The sequence below is a fragment of the Phyllostomus discolor genome, chromosome 5, assembly GCF_004126475.2.
Source record: "Phyllostomus discolor isolate MPI-MPIP mPhyDis1 chromosome 5, mPhyDis1.pri.v3, whole genome shotgun sequence".
In the NCBI taxonomy this organism is placed as follows: Eukaryota; Metazoa; Chordata; class Mammalia; order Chiroptera; family Phyllostomidae; genus Phyllostomus; species Phyllostomus discolor.
The window spans coordinates 71,257,793-71,284,052 of record NC_040907.2 but is presented as its reverse complement, the minus strand read 5'-3'; the positions used below and the strand labels follow the sequence as shown (position 1 = coordinate 71,284,052).

The 26,260-nt window shown below is 37.2% G+C and overlaps 2 protein-coding genes and 2 non-coding genes across 6 annotated transcripts in view; 1 reads left to right on the top strand and 3 right to left on the bottom strand.

The window, feature by feature from the left end:
* DIPK1A (divergent protein kinase domain 1A) overlaps positions 1–17,476 on the top strand; it is a 124,054-nt gene extending 106,578 nt beyond the window's left edge. The window contains exons 3-5 of the mRNA XM_028511416.2: positions 6,056–6,163; positions 13,728–13,904; positions 15,094–17,476. Coding sequence (XP_028367217.1) covers positions 6,056–6,163; positions 13,728–13,904; positions 15,094–15,906 — 1,098 coding nt within the window. The 3' untranslated portion in view covers positions 15,907–17,476. The remainder of the gene's footprint in view (positions 1–6,055; positions 6,164–13,727; positions 13,905–15,093) is intronic.
* RPL5 (ribosomal protein L5) lies at positions 2,651–26,239 on the bottom strand. Of its 3 annotated transcripts, none has more exons than XM_036026431.1 (8): positions 26,105–26,239; positions 25,375–25,444; positions 25,177–25,292; positions 23,921–24,055; positions 22,454–22,656; positions 21,162–21,339; positions 17,874–17,993; positions 2,651–2,662 (listed from the first exon to the last, which is right to left on the bottom strand). In XM_036026431.1, the coding sequence occupies exons 1-7, from the start codon at positions 26,105–26,107 to the stop codon at positions 17,892–17,894; spliced, it is 807 nt and encodes a 268-aa protein (XP_035882324.1). In that variant the 5' UTR covers positions 26,108–26,239; the 3' UTR covers positions 2,651–2,662; positions 17,874–17,891. The 3 variants fall into 3 exon arrangements, with proteins under 3 accessions (XP_035882324.1, XP_028367220.1, XP_035882323.1); XM_028511419.2 differs by lacking the exon at positions 2,651–2,662 and adding an exon at positions 17,278–17,444 and having other exon boundaries at positions 17,905–17,993; XM_036026430.1 differs by lacking the exon at positions 2,651–2,662 and adding an exon at positions 17,278–17,444 and having other exon boundaries at positions 17,905–17,990.
* On the bottom strand, positions 17,694–17,826 carry LOC114498285. Its single transcript, XR_003684722.1, has one exon. It is a non-coding gene; the product is annotated as a small nucleolar RNA SNORA66 (small nucleolar RNA).
* LOC114498280 lies at positions 21,413–21,508 on the bottom strand. Its single transcript, XR_003684717.1, has one exon. It is a non-coding gene; the product is annotated as a small nucleolar RNA SNORD21 (small nucleolar RNA).
* Positions 26,240–26,260: the final 21 nt, after the last annotated feature.

Below are 26,260 nucleotides of genomic sequence, written 5' to 3'. Positions count from 1 at the left end.
GAGGCTTAGGAACCTCCAGGACATTTTTAAACGTTCCAACAAGTGGAAAAGTTATTTGAACAAAATAATAAAGGAGAACTTCCCCAATCTGGCAAAGGAAATAGACTTCCAGGAAATCCAGGAAGCTCAGAGAGTCCCAAAGAAGTTGGACCCAAGGAGGAACACACCAAGGCTCATCATAATTCCATTAGCCAAGATTAAAATGAAGGAGAGAATTCTAGAAGCAGCAAGAGATACGGAGACAGTCACCTACAAAGGAGTTCCCATCAGACTGTCAGCTGATTTCTCAAAAGAAATATTACAGGCAAGAAGGGGCTGGAGAGAAGTGTTCCAAGTCATGAAAGGCAAGGACCTACATCCAAGATTGCTCTATCCAGCAAAGCTTTCATTTAGAATGGAAAGGCAGATAAAGTGCTTCCCAGATAAGGTCAAGTTAAAGGAGTTCATCATCACCAAGCCCTTATTATATGAAATGTTAAAGGGACTTATCTAAGAAAAAGAAGATAAAAATCATGTATAGTAAAATGACAGCAAACTCACAATTGTTAACAGCCATACCTAAAACAAAAGCAAAAGCAAACTAAGCAAACAACTAGAGCAGGAGCAGAACCACAGAAATGGAGATCATGTGGAGGGTTAGCAACAGGGGAGTGGGAGGAGGAAAGAGGGGGAAGAGGTACAGAAAATAAGTAGCGTAGATGGCAGGTAGAAAATAGACAGGGAGAGGGCAGGAATAGTATAGGAAATGTAGAAGCTAAAGAAGTTATGACACATGGACATGAACTTAAGGGGAGGAGTGTGGGTGGGAGGGGGTGTGCAGGGTGGAGGGCAGTGAAGGGGGGAAATGGGACAACTGTTATAGCATAATCAATAAAATAAAAAATAAAAGAAAAAGAATTGTGTTTTCAGTTTAAATAAAAGTTATTTGAATTTCAAACATTAAAAAAAATTTTTTTAAAAATCATCATGGTACAGGTAAACTCTGTCTTCTCTGCTAGTCTCCTTCCTTCTCCCCAGGAGTAATCACCATCTTGAAATCATGTTTTTATAATTTCACTCTGTGTATGGGAGTATAAATAATACATAGCATTGCTGTATATGTTCCTAAACTTTAATAAATGATACTAAACTGCATATATTCTGCACCTTTTTCCATTTGAAATTAAGTTTTCAACATTTTTCCATTTGATATGTATAGGCCAAATTCTTTTAATTACTGAATAGTATTTTATTGTGCAACTATACCACAATTTATTCATTCATTTGCTTGATGGAGATTTATGTTGTTGCCTTTTTATTGTTGTTGTTTTACTTTATTTTTTCTTTATTTTTATTGTTGACACTGTTATAGATGTCCCTATTTTTGTTACCTATTTTTCACTCTTCCAGAAATTCTGTATCACACTCTGAGGTCCTCCTAGACTGTACTGTGACCTAATATTTTTGGTTATTGATTCAATTTTTTTGATCCTCACCTGAAGATATGCTCATTGATTTGAGAGACAGAGAGAGAGAGACATTGATGTGAGAAAGAAACATACATTGGTTGCTTCCCTAACACACCCCAACCAGGGATTGAACATGCAACCCAGGCATGTGTCCTGACTGGGAATTGAACCAGCAATCTTTTGGTGTGTGGGACGATGCTCCTATCAACTGAACCATCCAGCCAGGGCTACTGATTTGGTTTTTAAAAAAATGTTTGTAAGTCGTACTCAGATTTTCTATTTCTTCTTGCATCGTTTTTATTACTTATATTTTTCAGGATAAAATGCTTATTTCAAATGCATTGCCATAGAATTGTTAACATTATTCATGGTTACAACCCTTTCTTTTCTAGTCATCTTTATTTGTGCCTTCTCTTTTTCTCATGATCAGTCGTACTGAAGGTTTATCTCTTTTATTAAAGTTTTTGAAGAACTAGCATTTGATGTTATTGATCATTTGGTTATTAAGCCTCTTTATTTGAGTGCTAACTACTTATACTGTCTCCTGTTTTTTTCATCATTGTGTTTAAAGGAAAATTTCCCTCTAAGAACTGCATTAGCTGCATCCCACAAGTTTTATGTATACCGTTGTTGATGTTCAGTTCTAGATATTTTGCATTTCCATTGTGATTTCTCCATTAGTCCACAAATTAGTTAGCAATGTGCTTTTAATTTTTTTATTATTGTATTTTTTCCAGTACCATTTAGTCCCCTTATACCCCGCTCCCCCCAGCAATCACTACACTGTTGTCCATGTCCATGAGTCCTTTTTTCCTTTGTGCTCAATTCCTCCACCCCTAACCTCCCCCGCCCCTTACAACAGATAAGAAATGTGTTTTTTAGTTTCCAACCATATCTGTATTTATCTTTACATGATTTTTCTTGTTGATTTCTCATTTCTTTGTGGTCAGGGGATGTGGTTTATGCAGTCTTAATTTCTTGGAAACCCTACCAGCTCCTGCATAAGGCCTCAGAACTCCTACCACCTTTTGCCTCAGTAAAGAAACATGCCAATAAAATCGATGGCCCTTTGCTGCCAAGCAAAGATGCCAAAAAGATGATTTTCCTAAAAATCCCCAGAAACTGACCTGGGAAAAAAGTATTGAGCATCTCTCTCTGGTCTCCCTGAAACTTGAGTCTAGGAACTATCGCTCTGCAGCTCCGCTCTTCCTATCCTATGAAGATGAAACCTAATATTCGTGGTTACAACCAGGTCTGAAGGAGAAGGCAGGCATGGTCAAGCGCTCTTGTAGGGACTCCTCTGCTAATGATAACTGAAGGGCAGCAGTTCCTAGGTGCCGGCACTTAACTCTTCACATGGACAGGGCTCTCCATCTCTAGCAAGGCTATTTTATTCTTGTAGCAAACTGTGGAAAGTATTAGACACGAACTTTATATATTACACTTAGTGGAAATGGGAGAAACAATATTTTCCAATCGCAATACAACATAACTTGAGATTGATAAAAATCTGTCTGAAAATTTCTAAATATTATTTTAATTATTCCGTCAAAGAGAAAGTACAAAATCAAAAAAGTAAGTATCTAAGAAATAACAATAATAACATTTTAAAAAATACATCAGAGCCCTGGCCAGGTAACTCAGTGGGTTAGAGCTTCATTCTGAGACACCATGGTTGTAGGTTCGATCTCCAGTCAGAGCACAAATAAGAATCAATCAATGAATGCATAAATGAGTGGAACAATAAAGCAATGTTTCTCTCTCTCTTTTCCTCTCTCTCTAAAATCAATTAAAATAAAACAAAATACATCAGAAACTAAAGCTAACATAAAATTGAAGAACTATTTAGAGAAGAATGTGAAGTCTTAATTACATTAGTAAATGACAACAAAACAGATGGATGAATTACAAATTGAAAATATAAGAAAAAATCTAAAGAAAGCAGAATTAAGGAATTAACCAATGTAAAATAAAAATAAAAGGCTATATTCCTGTAGTTGAGAGAATTCCTCTCATCTTCATCTTCCAATCTCCATTTTGAGCTGATATATCTGTACCATTTTTTATTTTCAACTTTTTTGATACTGTTTTTTCAGAATATTTTTATTTAGGTGAACTTATCCCATTGACGTTTATAGATATGACTTAGTTCTGTATCACATTTTATGACCTACTTTATATTTTTAAAGATTGGTTTCTATCTTTTTCTATAGGTTGTCTATTTCTTTAAGTTGTTTTATGCATGTTCCTTCTGATAATTTAGGAAGGTTTGTATTCTGTTTTTAGCTCTTCCAGTGGTTAGTTTTATACTATAACTTTTTATATTGATGAGAGAGAGGAAGAGAGAAAGAGACAGATGGGCAGACACATCAATTTGTTGTTCCACTTATGTATGCATTCATTGGTTGATTCTTGTACGCGCCCTGACCAGAGATAGAACCTGCAACCCTGGTGTATCAGGACAATGCTCCAGCCAATGGAACTACCAGGCCAGGCCGTATTATACTTATAAAAATGTACTTTATTTCTTTAGACCATATCTGTTTACTCCCTATTACAATCAATGATAAAATTATTATACATCATCCCATCTTCTTTATTCCACCTAATTGTAATCAATGTATTATTATTATTAGTTCTTCTGGTGATCATTTTTATACTTTTGAATGTATTTCTGTCTCTATAATTTAATTTACTAAATGTAAATGTTATTTTTTGACCTTGGATGGTAAAGATAAGGAAATGAACATCCTTTTGCCACATGCCATCTTCTTACATGTCCCTTCTTGATTCTTGTTAATTTTATTACTTTTACTAGTACAGTTTATAATAATAACATTCTAAACAATATACAGTATTGCTTAAGAGAATGAGCTCTGGAACCAGACTGCCTAGGGTGGAATCTTGGTGTCATTTTGTAACTCTGTGACCTCGAGTGAATTATTTAACAGATACTTGTTTTTTTATTTTACAGTGGATATAACAATAGATTCTATGGCTATGACGGTTGTTTTCATGATAATAAGAGTATAGCACTGGGACAGTGCCTGACACATAGTAACATCCATTAACCATCAGACACCCTATTAATATTTGTCAAGAAATAGATTCCTGGGTGATTTTCATCCCAGTCCTCCCTTTCAACTGGTGTCCATGTTTAGTTTCTCCATTCAAATCTTGGTTGCCTGAAATTCATTCTCTAATAGTTCAAGAGACATTATTGGGTGTTGTGTTTTCTGGTCCTTACATTTCAAAAACTTTTGATGCCTTTTACTTGGAGGAAAGTTTGGCTATGTAAAACAATCATTGCTGTTACTGAGCACTTATTTTCTGTTGAGGTCTGAAACTGTTTCATTAAGTCCTTCAAATTCATAGCCATGTTTGCTCTGTTATGAGGCAGCATTTTCCTGGAAAGTATTTATGAGACACTTGCTTTTTCTATTCCATTCTTCTATTTTCTTGTAAATGTGCTGTACAGATCTCATGCTTATTTTCTTTTGATTATTTACTCATTACTGAGAATTTTTAGAAGCAGCTGGGACCATGAATTGAACTTGTAGTGAAGCTTCTGTGTCCAGAGTTTACATGTGTGTTGTGTTGTGTGTGTGCAAAAGAACACAGGTGAAACAGAAAGACAGACACACAGATTGGTTCAGCTTGTGTATCTCCCTAGCAACTACAGAGACGCTCATGATAGAGTGTTTCGTAACCCGTAGTTCATTAACAGACTACTACCTCCAACATGGGTAACATTTTAAGGATTTTTATCACTGCCTTGCCCTGAGACTTCATGATGCCAAATAGAGTCCTTGGAAGTTCCCACAGCTGTGCCCCTTAAACCTTCATTGCAAATTAGGCTGATGGTTCTTCTCTTCAGATGTACCACCTATGCAGTGTTTTGCCAACTTTGAGAATTGAGGTCATGGCAGGTATTTAATCTTAGTGTGCTTCTGGACGCAGGTGTAATTTTCACTGAACTTGGCAGGCCATTCTCATGTATTGTGTCTTAGGGTTCCATTAGTACCTCATTTTATCAAAGATAGAGCTGGAATTTCTTTTTTTATACTTTATTCCTTTTTTCCTTTTCACTGAATTTATTGGGGTGACACTGGTTAACAAAATCGTACAGGTTCAGGTGCACAATTGCACGGCACACATCATTTGTACACTGTATCGTGAGTTTACCACCCCCAGATTATTTCTTGTTTTTGGATCTTCTCAAGGATGACAGAGGTAATTTTATTTTTCTATTTTAAAGCCTTTTGATAATTTAAACTTTATTTTTTAATTTATTTTAAAACCAGAGCCATTTTTAAAAAGTAGAGTGTTCCTATTCTTGGAGAATGGATACCATACCACCTCAGACCATGTTAAATGGAAAGAAGTTTGAGAATTCTGCACATACCTTTTGCAACAAGAGCTCTCACCATCACATAGCTAGTGAGGAGCAGGCTTGGATTAAAATTCAAGCCCGCCCATATCCAAAGCCAGAGTCCTTTTTATTGTGGAACCTTCTCTTAGAGAATATAGATGTCTCTTTATGGTGTCTTTATTGTGTTTCTTCTTGTGAACATTTTTTTATTAATTACTTTATGTCCTGTTTTTAGTGTGACAAGTACAAGACTGGCGTTATTGATGGGCCTGCATGTAACAGCCTTTGTGTTACAGAAACTCTTTACTTTGGAAAATGCTTGTCTACCAAGCCCAACAATCAGGTATGGACATTATGAATAAACATTCCAGATTGATGGTACACTCTAATGTAACTTAAATTAAAGGGTTATTAAAAGAATTCTTGAACCAGAGCTTCAGGACATCTTATATATTTCAATTTTGTGTGCTTTGATTCACTCATCCCACAGATGTTTATTAGTCCCCTGTCCCATACTCCAGGCACTGTTTCGGTTACTAGGAATACAATGGTGATTAAGATAGATAGGATTGCTTCCCTTATGTATCTTACATTATCCCAGAGGCACGGGGGATATAAACCATTTATAGATAAATATATGAGCAAGATAATTACAAAATATGATATGTTTTATAAGGATGTACACAAGGCAAATTGATGGACAGTGCACAGATGGTGGAGATGTGCTTTGGCGGAGGTGATCAGGGGAGACCTTATTAAGATAATATTAATGAAAAATTAAACTCCAGGCATGGGAAAAAGACAGGATGAGCTAGGTCACAAAAGAAGAACTATAAATAACTGATAAACATAATGAAAAAATGTTCTGTCCTGGCTGGTGTGGCTCAGTGGATTGAGCACCAGCCTGTGACCCAAGAGGTTACCAGTTAGATTCACAGTCAAGGCACATGCCTGCGTTGCAGGCCAGGTCCCAGTTGGGTCACAGGTTGGTGTGTGCAAGAGGCCCCTGAATCTTTCACACATTGATGTTTCTCTCCCCCTCTTTCTTCCTTCCTGCCTCTCTAAAAGTAAATAAATAAAATGAAAAAATCTTTAAAAACTTAAAAAAATGTTCTGCCTCACTTATCATCAAACATGAATTAGAACAGTAGAATACTATTGGGCTGGAAGAAACTGTAACAAACCAACACCAATTATCCTTGGGCAGTGGAATATTACATAATTTTTAAGGGCATCTTTTTTCTTTATATTATTTCTAAATTTCCAATGTAAATTTCTATAATTACTCTTATAACTATAGAAATTTAAAATATATTTGAAGTTACAATGTTAACACTGTTTAAGAGGATTTCTGAAACAAAATCTAACACGTGAATAACTACTACATGATAGGAACTGCTGAAGGCGTTGTGAGAGACCACGGAGAACAAGACAGATAAAGCCTCTGGCCTCCTGTGCCTTATGTGTCTTGTGAAAGAAGAGATAATAAATAGGGTCATTTTCAGACAGTGCTAAAAGCTGTAAAGAAAATGAAACAGGATAATGTGTTAGAGAGTGACCTGGGATGGAAGAAGGACCCAGTCTAGATAGGTGGTTAGGGAAGGCCTGTCCATGGTAACACCTGAGCTGGGACTCGGGGTGTGTGAAGGAGCTGACTGTGTGAAGATCTGTGCATTCGTTCCAAACAGAACCAAGAGCAAATGAAGCAGGTCATGGTCATGAAACAGAAATAAGATTGATAGGTTCAAGGAACAGAAAGAAGACCGCTGTAGCTGGAATATAGGGACTCAGGAATACTCAGTAGAAGATCAGATTAAAGAATAAGGCCAGGCTAGCTCATATGAAGCCTAACATCAAATGGAAAGGACTTTTGGACTTGATTCAAATTGTATTAGAGGGTTTGATTAGAAGCAGGGCAGTGATATAATCTGCTTTTTTTAGATTAATATTATTACTAACTAATATAATACTACTTGTTTTTTATATATAAGCAAGAAGGCACTGCCTGGGCTCAAACACTGGCTTTGCCACTATTGTGTTACCTTCAACATGCTAAGTGTTACCTTCACCTCTCCCTGCTTCAGTTTTCCATCAGGAATTTGAGAATAATAATAGTATCTACTTTATAGCATTGTTACAAGGAGTAAAATAATCAAATAAATTAGTAGACCAGAGTACATAGTAAGCACCATATAATGTTAGTTTGATAAATAGCAAAATAGTTGATAGCAACCAGTTCTGGGCAATGGGATTAGGAAAATGGATATAGCAGGACTTTGCCTTTCATCCTTTTGTATAATTTTACTTTTTAAAATTTGTATTTATAGCTGTAAATGCTTACATTAAGAAACAAGAAAGGTCTCAAATAAACAACTTTGTTTTATAACCTACGGAATAGAAAAGAACAACTAAACTCTAAAGCTAACAAAAGAAATAATACAGATTATAGTAGAGGTAAAAGAAATAAAGACTAGAAAAACAATGGAGAAAGTCAATGAAACCAAAAGTTTGTTTTTTTAAAAATATCACCAGATATAGTTTCAGCCAAGATAGAAGCATAGGTGGATATGCTTTACCTCCTCACACAACCAAATAAGGAAACAACCAATTCACAAACAAAAAAACAACTAGAACTGCCAGAAAATAGAACTATATGGAAATCCAACAACCAAGGAGTTAAAGAAGAAACATTCATCCAAACTGGTAGGAGGGGCAGAGACAGGCAGTCAGGGTGGAGAGGACAAACAGCAAGGTGGTAGCTGGTGGACCAGGCAGGTGAGATGACAGCTGGCAGACCAGGTGGTCCCACATTCATGTGTGGATAAAATGGGAGGAACAACTGGGGAACAAGATACACTGTACAACCCAGAGTACCAGCACTAGGAAAACAAAACCTCAGAACTTTTGGCTGTAATAACTTGTGGGGGTTGTGGTGGTGGTTGAAACTGCCAGTCTCTTGAAAGTGGAATGAGAGCTGAGCAAGTGGCATTGTTCCCTCTCTGACCCTTCCCCCACATACAGCACCACAATGCAGTGACGTGGGTTGTTCCACCCTGGCAAATACCTAAGGCTCCACCCCTTTGAACATAAATAGATACACCAAGACAAAGAAATACAGTCCAAATGAAAGAACAGATCAAATCTCCAAAATTAGAACTGAGTGATGGAGAGATAGCCAACCTGTCAGATGCAGAGTTCCAAACACTGGTAATCAGGATGCTCACAGAATAACTGAGTATGGCCTCAAAATAAAGGAAGAACTGCAGGCTATACAAAGTGAAATAAAAATATACAGGGGACCAACATTGAAGGGAAGGAAACCAGGACTTAAATCAACAATTTGGAACAAAAGGAAAAAATAGACATTCAACTAGAATAGAATGAAGAAACAAGAATTGAAAAAAAGGAGGAGAGGCTTAGGAACCTCCAGGACAACTTTAAACATTCCAACATCCAAATCATAAGGGTGCCAGAAGGCGAAGAGAAGAGCAAGAAATTGAAAACTTATTTGAAAAAATAATGAAAAGAAACTTCCCCTATCTGGCAAAGGAAATAGATATACAAGTCCAGCAAGCTCAGAGAGTCCCAAACAAGTTGGATCCAAAGAGGAACACACCAAGACACACCATAATTATAAATTACTCAAGATTAAAGAAAGGAGAGAATCTTAAAAGCAGCAAGAGAAAAGGAGACAGTTACCTACAAAGGAGTGCCCATAAGACTGTCAGCTGACTTTTCAAAAGAAACCTTGCAGGCAAGAAGGTGCTGGAAAGAAGTATTCCAAGTCATGAAAGGCAAGGACCTACATCCAAGGTCACTCTATCCAGCAAAGCTATCATTTAGAATGGAAGAGAAGATAAAGTGCTTGCCAGATAAAGTCAAGTTGAAGGAGTTCATCATCACCAAGCCCTTATAATGTGAAATGTTAAAGGGACTTACCTAAGAAAAAGATGATGATCAAAACTATGAACAGTAAAATGACAACAAACTCACAACTGTCAACAACTGAACCTAAAAAAAACAAAAACTAAGCAAACAACTAGCACAGGAACAGAATCCCAAAAATAGAGATCACATGGAGGGATATTGGTGGGGAGGGGGAATGGAGAGAATGGCGGAAAAGGTACAGGGAATAAATAGCATAAATGGTCAGTACAAAATAGACAGGGGGAGCTTAAGGATCGTATAGGAAATGGAGAAGCCAAAGAACTTATATGTATGACCCATGGACATGAACAAAGGGGGTGGGGAATACTAAAGAGAATGGAGGTACTGGGTGGAGGGGGAGAAAGGGGATAAAAAAGAATGGGGCAATTGTATTAGCATAATCAATAAAATATACTTAAAAATAAAATATCAACAAACTTTTAGCTAGATGGTCTAAGAAAAAAAGAGAAGACTCAAATTGCTAAAATCAGAAATGAAGGAGGGATGCTACTACTGATTCTATAGTTCTATGAACAATTGTACACCAACAAATTGGATCACCTAGATGAAATGGGCAAATTTCTAGAAACACAAAGCTTACCAAGAAATAGAAAATCTGAATAGAACTATATACCTACTAGGATACTGAATCAGTAAGCAAAGTTCTTCTAACAAGAATCTGGACCTGCTGGCTTCAGTGGTGAATTCTACCAGGCACGTAAAGAACTAACACCAATCCACCTCACACTTTTCCAAAAAAATTAAAGATGCCCTGATCGGTGTGGCTCGGTTGGGCATCACCCCACAAAGCAAAAGGCCTGGTTTGGTTTCGCTCAGGGCACATGCAGGTTTGGTCTCCAGTCAGGGCGCATAAGAGAGGCAACTGATTGATATTTCTTCTCACATCAGTGTTTCTCTCCCTCTTGTTCTCCCTCCTGTCCCCCCACTAAGAATAAATTAGTAAATAACATTTTAAAAATCGAAGAGGAAGGAATACTTTCTAACTCATCATATAAGCTCAGCATTACTGATACCAAAGCCATATAAAGACAGTACAAGAAAACATATCAGTATCCCTGCCAAACAGTGATGCAGAAATCCTCAGCAAAATAATAGAAACTAAATTTAGCTGTGTATTAAAAAGGATCATACACCCTGATCAAATGGGGTTTATTCTTGGAATTTGAGGATGGTTCAACATAGGAAAATCGATCAATGTAATACACCACCTTAATAGAATAAAGGAAAAAGAGAAGGATCATCTTTTTTTAAAAAAAATTATTTATTTACTTCTTAGAGGGAAAGGGAAGGGGAAAGAGAGGGAGAGAAAGATCAATGTGTGACATCAATTGGCTGCCTCTTGCATACTCTAGCTGGGAACCTGGCCTGCAACCCAGGCATGTGCTCTGACTGGAAATTGACCATGCAACCTTTTGGTTCAAAGGCCAACACTCAGTCCTCTGAGCCACACCAACCAGGGCAAGAAGGATCATCTTAATTGATATAGAACAAGTATTTAACAAAATTCAGCACCCTTTCATGATCAAAACAATCAACAAATTAGGAATAAAAGGCAATTGAACTACCTTAACATAGTAAAATCCATATATGAAAAATCCACCCGTACCTAACATCATACTCAATGGTGAAGGAATGAAAGCTTTTCCTCTAGGATCAGGAACAAGATTAGGGTACCCACTTTTGCCACTTCTATTCAACAAAATACTACAAGTTCTAGCTACTAGCTGGCTCAACTAGATAAGAAAAAGAAATAATGGGTTGGCCAAAAAGTTTGTTCGTTTTTTTTTCTGTAAGCTGGCTCTAGTTACACTTAGTTGTTTTTAACTTCATTTGAAACCATTTTGCTAGATTGTATTTTGACAGCTGCCAAAGCAACATGCATTAAAAAATAATCTAAATTGGTGAATTTTTGTGTAGTCATTTTAATATTGAAGATGGAAGAAAATATACATTTTCAGCATATTATGCTTTATTATATTAAGAGAGGTAACAATGCAACTGAAATGCATAAAAAGATTTGTGCAGTGTATGGGGAAGGGGCTGTGACTGATAGAATGTGTCAAAAGTGGTTTGCAAGGTTTTGTGCTAGAGATTTCTCACTGGATGATGCTCCATGGTCAGGTAGACCAGCTGAAGTTGACAGCAATCAAATTGAGAGTTAACTGAGAACAGTCAAAGTTATACCATGCAGGAGATAGCTGACATACTTAAAATATCCAAATCAGTAAAGTTATTGGTGAAAATGAAAAGAATATATCTTTTATTTTATGGAAAAAAACATGCAGACTTTTTGGCCAACCCAATACAAGGCATCCAAATTGGAAAGCAAGAAATAAAATGATCTCTGTTGACAGATGATATGATCTGATGTAGAAAAACCTAAATATTCCACACAAAAAAGTTGTTAGAGCTAATAAGTGAATTCTGCAAAGTAGCATGAAACAAAGTCAACACACAAAACTCAGTTGCATTTCTATATACTAACAATGAACAATCCAAAAAAGGAATTAAGAAAATCATTCTATTTACATAGCATCCAAAAGAATACTCAGCGATTAACTTAACCAGGGAAGTGAAAATCTTGTACAATGAAAACCTCTGAAAGAAGTTAGTGACAAACAAATGGAACACATCCCATGTTCATGAGTTGGAATACTGAATATTAAGTTGTTAATATTACCCAAAGTGATTTCCAAAGTAATGCAGTCCCTATCAAAATCCCAATGACAATATTTGCAGAAATAGAAAAACTTGTCCTAAAATTCATATGGCATCTCAAGGGACCCTGAATAGCCAAAACAATATTGAGAAGAAGTACAAAGCTGGAGGACTCACACTCGTAATTTCAAATCTTACTGTAAAGCTACAGTAACTAAAACAGAGTGTTATTGGAATCAAGACTGACGTATAAACCAATGGAATAGAATAGAGAAAAAGCCCTCTCATATATGACCAAATGATTTTTGACAAAGGCGCTGAGACCATTCAGTAGGGAAAGGACTGTTGTCAACAGAAAATAACAAGTGTGGCGAGGATGTAGAGAAACTGGAACCCTTGTGCACTGTTGGAGGGAATGTAAAATGATGCAGCCATTGCAGAAAACAGTATGGCAGTTCCTGGGGAAAAAATAAATAGAATGACATTATGATCCAGCAGTTCCATTTCTGGGTATATACCTAAAAGAATTAAAAGCAGGGTCCTGAAGAAATATTTGACACCCATGTTTATGCCAATGTTATTCACATTAGCTAAAACATGGAAGCATCCCAAGTGTCCATTGGCAGATGAATGGAAATGCAAAATATTATATTTACAATGGAATATTCAACTTTGAAATGGAAGGAAATTCCAACACATGCTATAGCATGGATGAACCTTGAGTACATAATGCTAAGTGAAATAAGGCAGCCACAAAAAGACAAATTCTGTGTGATTCTGTTTATATGAGTAGTCAAAATCATAAAGACAGAAAGTAGAATGGCGATGCCAGGGGCTGGAAGAAAAAGGCTAACAAGAAGTTGTTGTTTAATGGGTATAGAGTTTCTGTTTTACAAGATGAAAAAACTTCTGGAAAGGATGGTAGTGATGGTAGCAAAACTTCATTGATGTCATACCACTGAACTGTACACTACAAATGGTTAAAATACCAAATTGTATGGTTTTGTAGTTTTACCACAATAACAAAAATGGAAAATAAAATTGATGGTTATAGTAAAAAAAAAAAAAATATATATATATATATATATATATTTAGGCATATATTACTTCTGTAATTTAAAAAATTAAGGAAAAAAGCTTTAGAGTATGGTTTTCAGCTTGCTATTAAAAAGAAAGTCACAATCTCAGTGCTCTGTTGCTTGTTTGTTTATGTGTGTTTTCAGAAGAGGAGGACACTAAAAATACTGAGGTAGAGTTTTCTACTACGCCTAAAGTATAACCTGCCATTCTCTTTCACATAGATGTATTTAGGGATTTGGGATAATCTACCAGGGGTTGTGAAATGTCAGATGGAACAAGCACTTCATCTTGATTTTGGAACTGAATTGGAACCAAGAAAAGAAATAGTGTTATTTGATAAACCAACGAGGGGAACTACTGTACAGAAATTCAAAGAAATGGTCTACAGTCTCTTTAAAGTAAGTATATCCATTCACATGTTGTCAGTGTGAAGTGGTACACTCTTCTGGATGAATTGACAGGACCTTGTTTTAAACCACAAAAATGTTGCTATTTTTTTTTTTTTTTTACCTCTATCAGGGACTCTGTCTTGAGAGAAATAATTCAACAAAGAAAAAAAATGTGTGGAAGATGTTTAACATTAAAATAACTAAAAATGTCCAGGTATGAGAGTGGAGTTCATTAAATAGATAGGCTGCTTTATAGTTTGATATTGTAACTGATACAATTTTTTTAAAGGTGAAATAAAATTAGTACACCCTGATTTGCAAATTATTTTTAAAAATTTAAAGAAAAACTCATGCAGAAATTAACTAGAAATATTAAAAGATGAAGATAATTACAGTTTTAGAAAGAATCCCCTTTTCTCATTGTTACTGCTCTTATATTTTCACTTATAATCTTTCTTTTCTCTGGACAGTTTACATTTTCAGACTGTTTTATCCCAGAGAACCTTCACAGGGAAATGCTTTTTAACCTTCAGTATTGGAACAATGTAACTTAAAATAATTATGTTAATATGATAACTACAAAATAGAAAATAACTTTCAGTTGACCCTTCTTATAACTGAATATGAGCATATTACACTGCAATTTTGCAAGTAAATGTATGAATAAGACAAAATAATCACATAGTGTCTTGGTTAACTGTATTTATGCAGTTAATGAGAGGGCTATGTGAGTTAGGGTGGCCACTTCTTAGCAAGCAGACTTAGCCAAGTTTTACTGCAATTACATAAAATATAGTTCTGCCCTGGCCAGGTGTTCAGCTGGTTGTAGCATTGTCCCATACACCAAAAGGTTGCAGGTTCAATCCATGGTCAGGGCACACACCTAGATTGCATGTTTGATCCCAAGTTGGGGTATAGCCGTGCAGGAGGCACCCAATAGATACTTCTCTCTCTCCTCCCCCCTTTCCCCCTCCCCACCCCTCCCATAGTCCCCCACAAGTCAACAAACATCCTCAGGTGAGGAGAAAAAAAAAAAGCATAGTTCTAATTTAGCAAGCTTCCTAAATACTTGAAGATATTTAAAGTTCCTTTAGGGGATTCAGTAGCAAGATTATTACTTAGTATGACAATCACCGTAAAGGAAATCAGTATATTTTTCATTCCTTCTGTTTAATTAGCTAAAATCTTATCTTTACAGGCAAAATTGGGTGACCAGGGAAATCTCTCTGAACTGGTTAATCTCATCTTGACAGTGGCTGATGGAGACAAAGATGGCCAGGTTTCCTTGGGAGAAGCAAAGTCAGCATGGGCACTTCTTCAATTAAATGAGTTTCTTCTCATGGTGATACTTCAAGATAAAGAACATACCCCCAAATTAATGGGATTCTGTGGTGATCTCTATGTAATGGAAAGTGTTGAATATACCTCTCTTTATGGAATAAGCCTTCCATGGGTCATCGAACTTTTCATTCCATCTGGGTTCAGAAGAAGCATGGATCAGTTGTTCACACCATCGTGGCCCAGAAAAGCTAAAATAGCCATCGGACTACTAGAATTTGTGGAAGACGTTTTCCATGGTCCCTATGGAAACTTCCTCATGTGTGATACTAGTGCCAAAAACCTAGGATATAACGATAAGTATGATTTGAAAATGGTGGACATGAGAAAAATTGTGCCAGAGACAAACCTGAAAGAGCTTATAAAGGATCGTCACTGTGAGTCTGACCTGGACTGTGTCTACGGCACGGACTGTCGAACTAGCTGTGATCAGAGTACAATGAAGTGCACTTCTGAAGTGATACAACCAAACCTGGCAAAGGCCTGTCAGTTACTCAAAGACTACCTACTGCGTGGTGCTCCAAGTGAGATTCGTGAAGAATTAGAAAAGCAACTTTATTCTTGTATTGCTCTCAAAGTCACAGCAAATCAAATGGAAATGGAACATTCCTTGATACTAAATAACCTAAAAACTTTACTGTGGAAGAAAATTTCCTACACAAATGACTCTTAGTTCATTTTCACATTATGACCATTGTGGGAAATTTAACTTAGAAAATTTTAAGCATTTAAAAAAATGGCTTCTGATTCAAATCCTTGCCAGTCACACAAAATTCCTTTCCCCTGGTCCTAAGAAGCCATCATCTTAAAATGTCAATTGCTGGAGTAATGGCAGGAGGTATAGATCAATAGGCCCAAAAAGATTGTTCCTGCTCTTTCAGAAGCCCTGGTACATTTCTCAGTACATTCACTGTGTAATATTTTGACTGAAAATAATGCTGTGAAGCCTCATTCCATAAACATCAACAGTGAGAGTATTTTGTAGATTTATGTTAGCCAAAATACCACTGCTGGAAACATTGTTTGCATTGAAGCTGCTGTTTAAAATTTATACATAAATTTACTAATGTCTTAGCATGGTAAAGTTTGCACATTAACAGAAATCTGCAAAACAGGTAAATTAAAATGACTCATTTATAAACATGTTAATAGTATGCTTTGTTATATTAGACTTAAAACACATTTCAACTCAAGACACCACACCATGTGGCTTCAGAATGTTGAAGTTCTTCCTGAGCCTCTAAAAATTCAGAATCAAGTGTTCTTAGCAACATGTAATTGCTACTTTTGGAAAACGGATGAGCTTTCCACCTTAGATTCAAATGGTTCATCCCGTTATCACCCTGCCAATTGAGTCCTTCAAAAATGATCATCTTAAGGCCAGACACAAGTATCTTGAATTTTTGAGTTACAGAGAGGTGACACATTAATACTCTAAGTCAGAACTTTTTAAATTTGGTATTTACCACCAGTGTTTCCCATTGGACAAAGGGCTATTTTTAGAGGCATGTAAATTTATCCAGCGATTCTCATGTAAACTAGCTGTACGAAGACTTGAGTCCCTCTCCTGATTTTCATGTTTGTTGAGATCTGGGATGTGTCTTTCCACATCTCCATAAAACAAAACACCTTTTAGAGAAAAGACCCAGTTATTTTCTGCTCAACAATTTCACCTGATCAAAGTATCTTAGTTTTGTGACCTTCATTGGACAGCTCTCAAAAATTAAAGGCATGGACCAGCACCAGTTTTAATTTAAAGGTAACTACTCTTCCCACTAATCATCTGGTTATGATAAATGAAATATTTCTTAGTGGAAGATTGGTATGTTGTTTGCCAGACTTTTAAGGGAGAGCTGTACACCATGTAATGTGAGGGATAACTCATTTCAGGGAGAGCAGAAGCCCAAGAAGCCTGTGTGAACTTTTGAGTCAATATGCAAGACATCTTTTTCTGGAAAAAGTTATACTTGTTTCTTGAAGAAAAGGTCTGTCAATTTCAGGGTATTTCCCACAGTTTTACTGACAAGAGCGTAACATCGAAATAGGTGCTTGTTTAATAAGTTTATTATCATTATTTCAAAACTTTGCACAGGAAATTGTGGTTTGGTTTATTAGCTCTCAGCAGCTCGTTCCTGAGCTCTCAGGAAGCTTGCTTTCTTCTGAGCTACTCGATCTTTCTTCTGTGCAAGAGACATTTTGGGACGATTCCACCTATAAAACAAAAGAGACAGGAGTGTTATGTTTAAAAACCACAACTAATGAGGATAGAAAATATCTGACTTGGATTGAAAAAAGAAACTTTGTAGTAAGATTTCTAATACATGTACTTATTTATGATTTTAAGCTAACTTTCCCAAACCCCAACTTTTGTGATACTGTCCTTTTATCAGTGCCAAAAATCAAATAAACATCTTAGTACAATGTTTAGAATTATTCAGTATTAGCAGTAACTGGTAGTTACACTGTTCTAGGATAGAATGGACCACCTCAGTAGCTTCTGAGGCCAATACATTTCTATCACCACGATTACTTTAGCAAACCTGGTTCCCTTCACTTCTGCAACATCATGCAGAGTTAGTGATCGAGTTTGCACTTGACTCAGTCTGAGTTAGATGAAACAAGGCGGAGAACCCTGCTAACTCTCTTGAAAAAAAACAGTTAAGATGCATACCTCTTCTTTTTAACTTCTTTCTTAGGCTTCTTCTCATAGACTGGATTCTCTCGTATAGCAGCATGAGCCTTCTTATACATGTCCTCCATCTGAAACAAAGCAAAGCAAACAGTACTTGGTTTCATTTCATATGCCCTAAACAATAACTTGACAGACTGTAATCTATTACTTGCTCAATTTTGTCTAAGCCAGATTCTTAAAAGGCACTCAACTAGGTCAGTGCTGGTATCTGCTTAAATTTCTAAATTTCTTTTCCTAAAAAAATTCCCAATTTTTACCATAAGAAATGTAAGTTGACATTATTCATATTATTTTCTTGAAGAGAAATTTGAATGCATTTCTGAGGACTTAGCTGTATTTTTTAAGTCCTTCAAGCTTAGAGCAAATTGATTTCTGTAGAAATACATTTTATGCTCATTTAAAATGCTGCCTGACCTACATTCTTTCATTTAAGGGAGGATATATGCCAAAAACAGTCTTTAAGATGTTAAGATTGAGTGTTGGGATGGTAAATACACAGATGATGTATTGTAGAATTATATACCTCAAACACACATAATTTTATTAACCAATGTCACTCCAATTAAAAATAAAAAGATTTGAGTGTATGGGGCTGCCCTGGCTGGGTAGCTCAATTGGTTAGAGCGTCATGCCGATATGCCAAGGTTGCAGGTTCAATCCCTGGTTGGGGCACAAAAAAGAATCAACCAATGAATGCATAAGTAAGTGGAACAACAAATCAATGTTCTCTCTCAAATAAATCAATTTTTAAAAAAAGAGTGTATGAGCCCTGGCTGGTGTGGCTCAGTGGACTGAGCGCCAGCCTATGAACCAAGAAGTCACCAGTTTGAGGCTCAGGGCACATGCCTAGGTTGCGGGCCAGGTCCCTGGGTTGGGGGCATGTGAGAGGCAACCAACTGCTGTTTCTCTTGCACATTGTTTCTCTCCCTTTTTCTCCACCTTCCCTTTCTCTCTTCCTTCCCCCCTCTCTGAAAATAAAATCTTAAAAAAAAAAGAAAAGAGAAAAAGAAGCCAATTAGCAATTGCCAAGTTTTTTTGTCCTCTCACATTCCCCAGATTTACATTTTCCATTAATATCTGATAGTTCTTTCAAAGCTATTTCTAGTATCATATACCAGGGACCTCTTATATCAACGACTACTAGGAGTCACTAGTTTCTGGCAGTAATATTAGGCTTCTGGAACCAGAAAGGTCAAAATGTCTCTAGAATACCCTGAAAGGCCATACAATTAGTTATCTTAAAAGAAAATTTTGTTCTAAAACATATCAAAACAAAAAACAAAACAGTGTTACAACTCTACATTGTTTCAACTACTGCCCTCAACTCTTAAACACCACAGGTTTGAAATATGCAGGTCCACTTATATACAGATTTTTTCCAATCAATATACAGTTGGCTCTCAATATCCGAGTTTCCCATCTGTGGATCGAAAAACTTATTTTCGATCACAGGGGACAGCTGCAGTAAAGTTTTGGGGGAGTCAAAGGTTTTATATGGACTTCTGACTGTGTGTGCACACACAAGGGGATTGGTGCCTCTAATCCCCACACTGTTCAAGAGACAACTGTAAAAGACTTGATCCTGTGCAAGACCATCATGAAGAATGGCTATAAAATGACTGTGTGTTCATTATTAAAACTAGTAAGAATTGCAGCCCCCTAAAAAATGAGCCAGGTAATCCAGGTCTTTAAAATTATTCAATGTGGAGATTACTACATGCGTTTGTGTAAAGCTTAGGGAAAAAAAACAAAAATTTTCGCTACATGTGACCTGAACTACCTAAATTCCTTTTGAAAGTTAATTTCTGCACCTCTTTTAGCACCCTATTACAGCTCTCCACTGTATTTAACAAACCCATCTGATCACATGTAGACATTAAAAAATTAATCTAAACCCAGTTCATTCCTTCCAAGAGATCAGACAAGCAAGAAACACAATCAGTTATGTAGATAATACCAAGAATTTAGGTAAAAAACACTTCCTGTTGGAAACATACCAGGTGTCTGCATAGGACTTCAGTGTACATGCATAAGGAGAGATGCTTCCATAGATAAAATTAAGGAGCTAGCTGCAAAGTACATTAACCTAAGAGTGTTCTGGCCAAAGCACAGAATCTATACAGGAAAGCATTAGGAAATAGACACCTGAAAACACAGAGTGAGAGTTTAGAATGTCCTGAGCATATATGCCATGAGCAGAGCAAGAAGTCATTTAGGAAGAAAAATTTTGTTAGGTCAAGTAGAATCAGTCAAAAAGACCTTTTTAGCAGGGTGAATGAGGACAGTTATCAGCAGTAACCTAAGGGAATATACTCCTGTGTAGTAGATGCTTCTATATAAGCAATATAAAACTACCTTTTTCCTAGTTCAAAACTCAACCTATGGTGTTTATCCTGCCCTATACTATGTACTGTACAAAACATACAAATTACAAAGAAATCTTTTCACAATAACTATTTTAAAAATAACTTCATAACCAAAGCTATGCCAAAAATAGAAACCATGCACTAACAGAAAACACTTAATACATAACCCATCCACTTATACTTGTAATAGCTTTACAGTAATCAGTGTGATTTTCCTACACTTTTCACTACAATTTCGAAACTGGTGCCACCATCAATTACTACAAACTGTTCACAGAGGTAGCCCTGGAGACTCAATTTTAGGGGTGACCAACTTTCCAATATTAAAGTCACTTTTACAAATATTGTTTCCCTTTACCTCTTCAGCATCATGCAGAACTAATGTTAGAATCCTTACATCTCCTTTTCTGTGTATATGCCTGAGACATTCAGCAAGTCCAGAACATAGCACTTGTTGGCTATGAAGAACCTTTCTTCCCCATGGTATCAAAATGAAGTTTAATAACTAGCACCTCAAAGCAGACAGAGTAGATTAAATTAACTATGACAGCAGGAATTAAATCTCGAAATACAGAACAGCCAAATACATAAAAGCCACCAAAAGCTTTGGATTTGGATGCTTAAAACCTGCCATCATTCAGCATCTAAAAGATTCCTGAAAGCATGCTGGCAAGTCTAGCTCATTTTATTACCTCATCCTTTAATCTACCCTGGGTTTGTGCCATTTCATTTTAAGCCAAGGGCAGCTTATGAGTCTGTCTATACCTATGCGCATACCCACATTCAACTTTTAACTGAACCTAAAATAAAACTATATAATGTATCCACCAAAAAACAAACAGTAAACCCAGTTTCATATAAAATTTTTACCATGTCTGGAGTCACATTGTTCTTTATGTATTGAGAGAATTGTTTCTTGTAAGCATCTTCGTCTTCTTCCATTAGGTAGCGCATGTAATCTGCCACATTCTGACCCATGATGTGTTTCCGGTGCACTTCCGCATTGAATTCCTTGCTTTCTGAATCATAACCAGGGAATCGTTTGGTACTAAAATAAAAGGTTTTCACATTTTAGTATATACTAATTGAAATCTCTTCACTAACAGGAATTCATTTCAGTAGCTGCCATCAGTCCCGTCTTGAAACAATTAATTGCATCATATGCAACCAAAGGACCAACTACTGACTGCTCAGTTGGTGGGATATCATCATTCAGCAGCTATTCTCTGAATTCCAGAGTAGAAAATCATGCCTCAAGTACCTTTAAAACCATTAAATGAACCAAGGTTTTCACTACTATGATGTTAGTTCTTATTATCATAGAAAAAGAGTTTCAAAACTGCTCCCCCCAAATCCTACAATTTCTCAGTGGTGTCTCAGAACACATAAGAGTGATTTATTCAAAGTCACATAGATGCCTCTCCAAAAGGGCTGCAGATCCTCAAAAACAAATGAAAACCCCTCCCCCACATTATAAGAGCATGTTCCAGTTAGGTTACATTTTATAGGCTTATAAACGTATAAATATAAGTACATATATAGATAGAATTTTTTTGGTTAAATCACCAACCACTAAAATTATTCGTAAAAAGCTGATAAATCACTTTAAGATGTATCTACACAATAACAAAAATCATTATTTCAAACTAAAGGAACAACCAAATTAAAACCTACTTAGCTTCTAAGCACGGCCTACAATCTTATTTCCAGTTGAAAGTTTAGAAATCTGTTTTAAGCCTTTTTCCTCAAACTTTTTCTAGAGTCCACTTTTTTCCATTACTCAGTAAAGCCATTTTCTTTCTGAATGAAAAAAAGAAAATGCATTGAAAGGGAAAAGGAAGTGGTGGTGAAATCAAGTTGCTCATTTCTAACCAAAGCCAAGCTACACCTAAAAGATAGTGGTTCCAACCCTGGCTCTTCCACTTACTGGCTCCAAAACCTTGGACAATTCACTTACCTCTCAATCCCAGTCTCTTCACTTGAAAATTACATTACAAATTCCTTTCTGCCCTGCCAGGTTCCTTTTGCAATGTCTAGCATACAGTAGGCACACAGTGATAGCTATTATTACTTTTAACTAATTCAGTAATCTCCACAATCCAACTAGTTAGAAACAGCGAAGTACTGCAGTCCAGGCAATGAGGCCTTGAATGCTGCATTACCTGTGGGGAATAGACAAGCCTCCATCCACAGCTCCCTTCAGGGCCCCAAACACTTTATTTCCAGTAGTAGTTCTGGCAAGCCCTGCATCCAAATAGCAGGTGAAGGCACCTGGCTGACCATCGATGCTTTCCACATTGTATTCATCTCCAGTCACCTCCACTTGGCCTTCATATATTTTGTCCATGCCAAACCTATTGAGAAGCTGTTAACAAAGAAGCCAGTATAATACCTGCCCGAATATATTCAAATAGCTCTAATAACATCAAGTCACAACTTGAATGACCTCTAACAAAAAAAACAATTCCAAGTTACTTATCCTTTAATCCCAATCTACTTTTAAATATCCATTTTAAATGCTACAGAAAGAAACTTCATTCAATTTCACCAGCTGTATCGACATTATTCAACAGCTTCTTAATCTGACACATGTTCATATTTGATTTATGCAGCAATTAAGAGGCACATAAATTTGATTCTTACATAACACCAAGTAATCTTATTTAAGAATTTTATTACTCAGTCGTCTTTGGCACTAATTCAACAACCAAATATTAAATGTTATCACATGTAGTTCTGAGTGGGATCTTGGGATGAAAATATCATTTGTGGCTCTATCTCTAACTACACTATGTTAATATGGGCAACTCCTCTCAGTACACATCACCTAGCTATGGTTTCACAAGCAGAGCCTTTGCATCAAGTCACTCTTATAGAATGACAATATTCTCCACTCCCACTCAAACACATAACCAATGAAGATGTAGGTCCCCAACAATGACGTATGCTTAATAATTCCACTGCAAAACACGGTCAGTAACTGAGAAAAAAATAAGGCAAAGTCACACTTTCATCTTTTATGCATATTACAGAAAATGCTGCCACCCAGAGGCAAAGATGATTGAAACAACCCCTTCCCCCCAAGTTTATGACATGGCTTCTTAAATTTTAACATGCATATAAATCACTTGGACATCTCATTAAAACAGATTCTGAAATCTGGAGCAGTCTACATTTTTAATGTATGCTTATGGTCACAAGATCATTTCTAAGTACATCTGTCCAATAAGGTAGCCACTAAGGAGCCACAAGTGACTATTCAAAGTTAAGAATTCCGTTCATCAGTAGCACTAGACACACTCCAAGTGCTCAACAACCACATGTGACTGCAGCTACCATTATCAGCACAGATTACAGATATCACTGCAGAAAATTCTACTGGTCTAGATATAACTAACAGGGCAGTAAACAGGAAAACTGCTTACCCAAATTATCAGAAAATGCACTGCTGTCTCAAACCCTGTATTTTTAAAATCATCTTTCCTAATGATGCCCTTGTACGCCACACTATCAAGAACTCTCTTGACCCATCAGCTGAAGTTATCTTATCCATGTGTCAACATCTATCAGACAACTTCAAACAATGAGCTAATTCCAAAATACATCAATTAAAGTAATCCTGTACATACCCTTCGGGCCAACAGCAGGCCAGTACAGTATGCTGCAGCATAATTTGTCAGGCCGACCTTCACACCATACTTTGGGAGTTCATGAGCATAAGCTGCACAAACTATCATATCTCCTTCTATACGAGCATAAGCAATCTATAATAAGAGAAAAACCAGGTTAGTAATGCGCTTTCACTGTCGAAAGTGACTTTGTTTTCAAAGAACTTGACAAAGATCACCACTTAAAATCTATCTTTGTTAAACCCACTCAACTCCAAGAAGTTTATGGTTTGATCCACTATGGCAGGTACATTTATGAGTCTGTAAATATGTCACAGTATGTCAGGCCAAAATCACCAAAGGGACACTGAATATAAAAATGCTTCTGAAATAAATTATACTGTAGTTCCTTACTTCTAAATACCGAAAAGACTTAGCTGGGAATTAGAGGCAATTTAAAAAGGTAAAAGAATCCCCAATTATTTCAAACATCTTTTGAACTAAGCATATTTTAAGCTCAAAAATGTTTCAGACATCTAGTGTTTAGTCGTCTGTACCTAGGTGCAGAGGAAGACACTGCCTTCTCAACCACAAATTTCCTTGCCTGGAAAACTGGCACGCCTGCCTCCTGCATGCAAAGACCCAGAAAATCTCAAGTAAAAAACTTTTCCCTGGTAAAATTCCAGAAAATGATCTTCTAGGAGCATGCTGCCACTTTTTGGAGATCTTTGATATGTAAGACAACTTCATACATGACAGTTAAAACCTACTTCAAACAGTAAGCAGGAATAAGAACAATCTTGAGATTTCATCTTTGCAATGACCCATGGTGGATATGAGGTGTCTCAGGCCAGACTGCAAGCGCCAGGATGCAGTCCATAGCAAATCCCATCACTGTCCTGGAGTTGGATGGGGCAGGAACCTTCTACTTGGTATCAAATTTATCCGCCCTCACAAAATGGTGGCAATACCATAAATTTCTTTAATCCTCTTTTCCCCCAATTAAAAAATAAATGGGGCTAAACTAGGTCAGGATTGTCAAAAAACGGCTGATCTTCAGAGTAATTTTTTAAAGAACCAATTTCTCAGGCTCCAATTTAAGATCCACAAAAGGAAAAATAAACTAACTCAATGTTTTTGGCATGCCAGGCCTCACACTTGGTGGACCTTCTAATCCACACACCCGCTTTTTATTTCCCAAGTACAACTTCTCTAGCCCCCTGAGTTAGGGGGTGGGAGGTTTTACCATCATGGCTTGTGTCTAGAATGCAACTTACCTGACAGATGATATCTCTGTTGGTTACACGGACTATCATCCTGTATTTGGGTGTGTTGTACTTATTTTTATCCTGAATTACCAAGCGTTTCCGGGCATAGTAATCAGTTTTACCCTCTGGAAAAAAAAAAGAAAAAAAAGTCTACTCCATTGCGAAGCAGATTCCTTTAATATTGTGAACATGAAAACCCAACCATACCTCGTCGTCTTCTAAATTTCACTTGGTATCTCTTGAAGTAGGCCTTATTTTTGACAACTTTTACAAACCCCTTTAAGAAAAAAGAACATCATTAAATGTCTTAGGCTATGATACTTTTGACATCTGAGATGTAACAAACTAACACTTGAATTTCAGAAGCAAATCTAGACAACTGTCACTTTTGTAAAGTGCAGCTTATCTCAAACCATCTAAGGTCAAGAATCACTTTTTCTACTTTCTATCTGTCAAGACTGATAGGCGACTTCCTCAGACCAACGATACAGGCTTTCTGAAGCACCCGCCGCTCTCCCGGAAAAGTCACGAAGCAGTCAGGCATGGAGCCGGGCTACGAGGAGCCGCAGCCCGGCTCCAGTGGGCATCCTCCAGCTAGTGTGAGACCGACTAATGCAATCTCCCCAGCGCGGCCGCCTGTCGGGCCCCCCTCGGATGAGCTGGCACTACTCCCTCAGCTTGTCTACCCAATTCACCGCACTCCCACCCTCAATCCGTGCCTCAGCTTTTTCTCTTCCCCAATCCCTTTCCCGTCAAGCTTGCGCGCCGGGCGGCAGCCATTAAGGCCACGCTGGGAGCGGCAGCCCAACCAGGGCAGAGCCTGCAATCTAATGCCATCCGACCCCTGGGACGCGCGAGACCGAGCGTAGGTTGGCATTAGGGCAACGTGAGGGAACCCTCGTTCACCTGTAGTCCTGAGATCGGGATACCCACTTACCATCCTGCGGATCAAAGACCCAGGTCCGAAGCTTGCCACAGACCCACAAGGCCAGCTGTGCTCCGGTAGGGGGAAAAGGCCGCAGCCCGTGCGCAGGCGCAGTATGTAGCGCCCGCGATCACGCTAGCGACGTGTAGAAGAGAGATCCTCTTGCCG

What these genes read in the sequence shown, in the direction of transcription:
- RPL5 (XM_028511419.2), bottom strand. An exon ending in ACAATGTGACTCCAGACATG is followed by an intron (nt 17,994 to 21,161) that starts GTAAAAATTTTA and finishes GCTTTGTTTCAG; the next exon opens with ATGGAGGACATGTATAAGAA. An exon ending in AAAGAAGTTAAAAAGAAGAG is followed by an intron (nt 17,445 to 17,904) that starts GTATGCATCTTA and finishes TTTGTTTTATAG; the next exon opens with GTGGAATCGTCCCAAAATGT.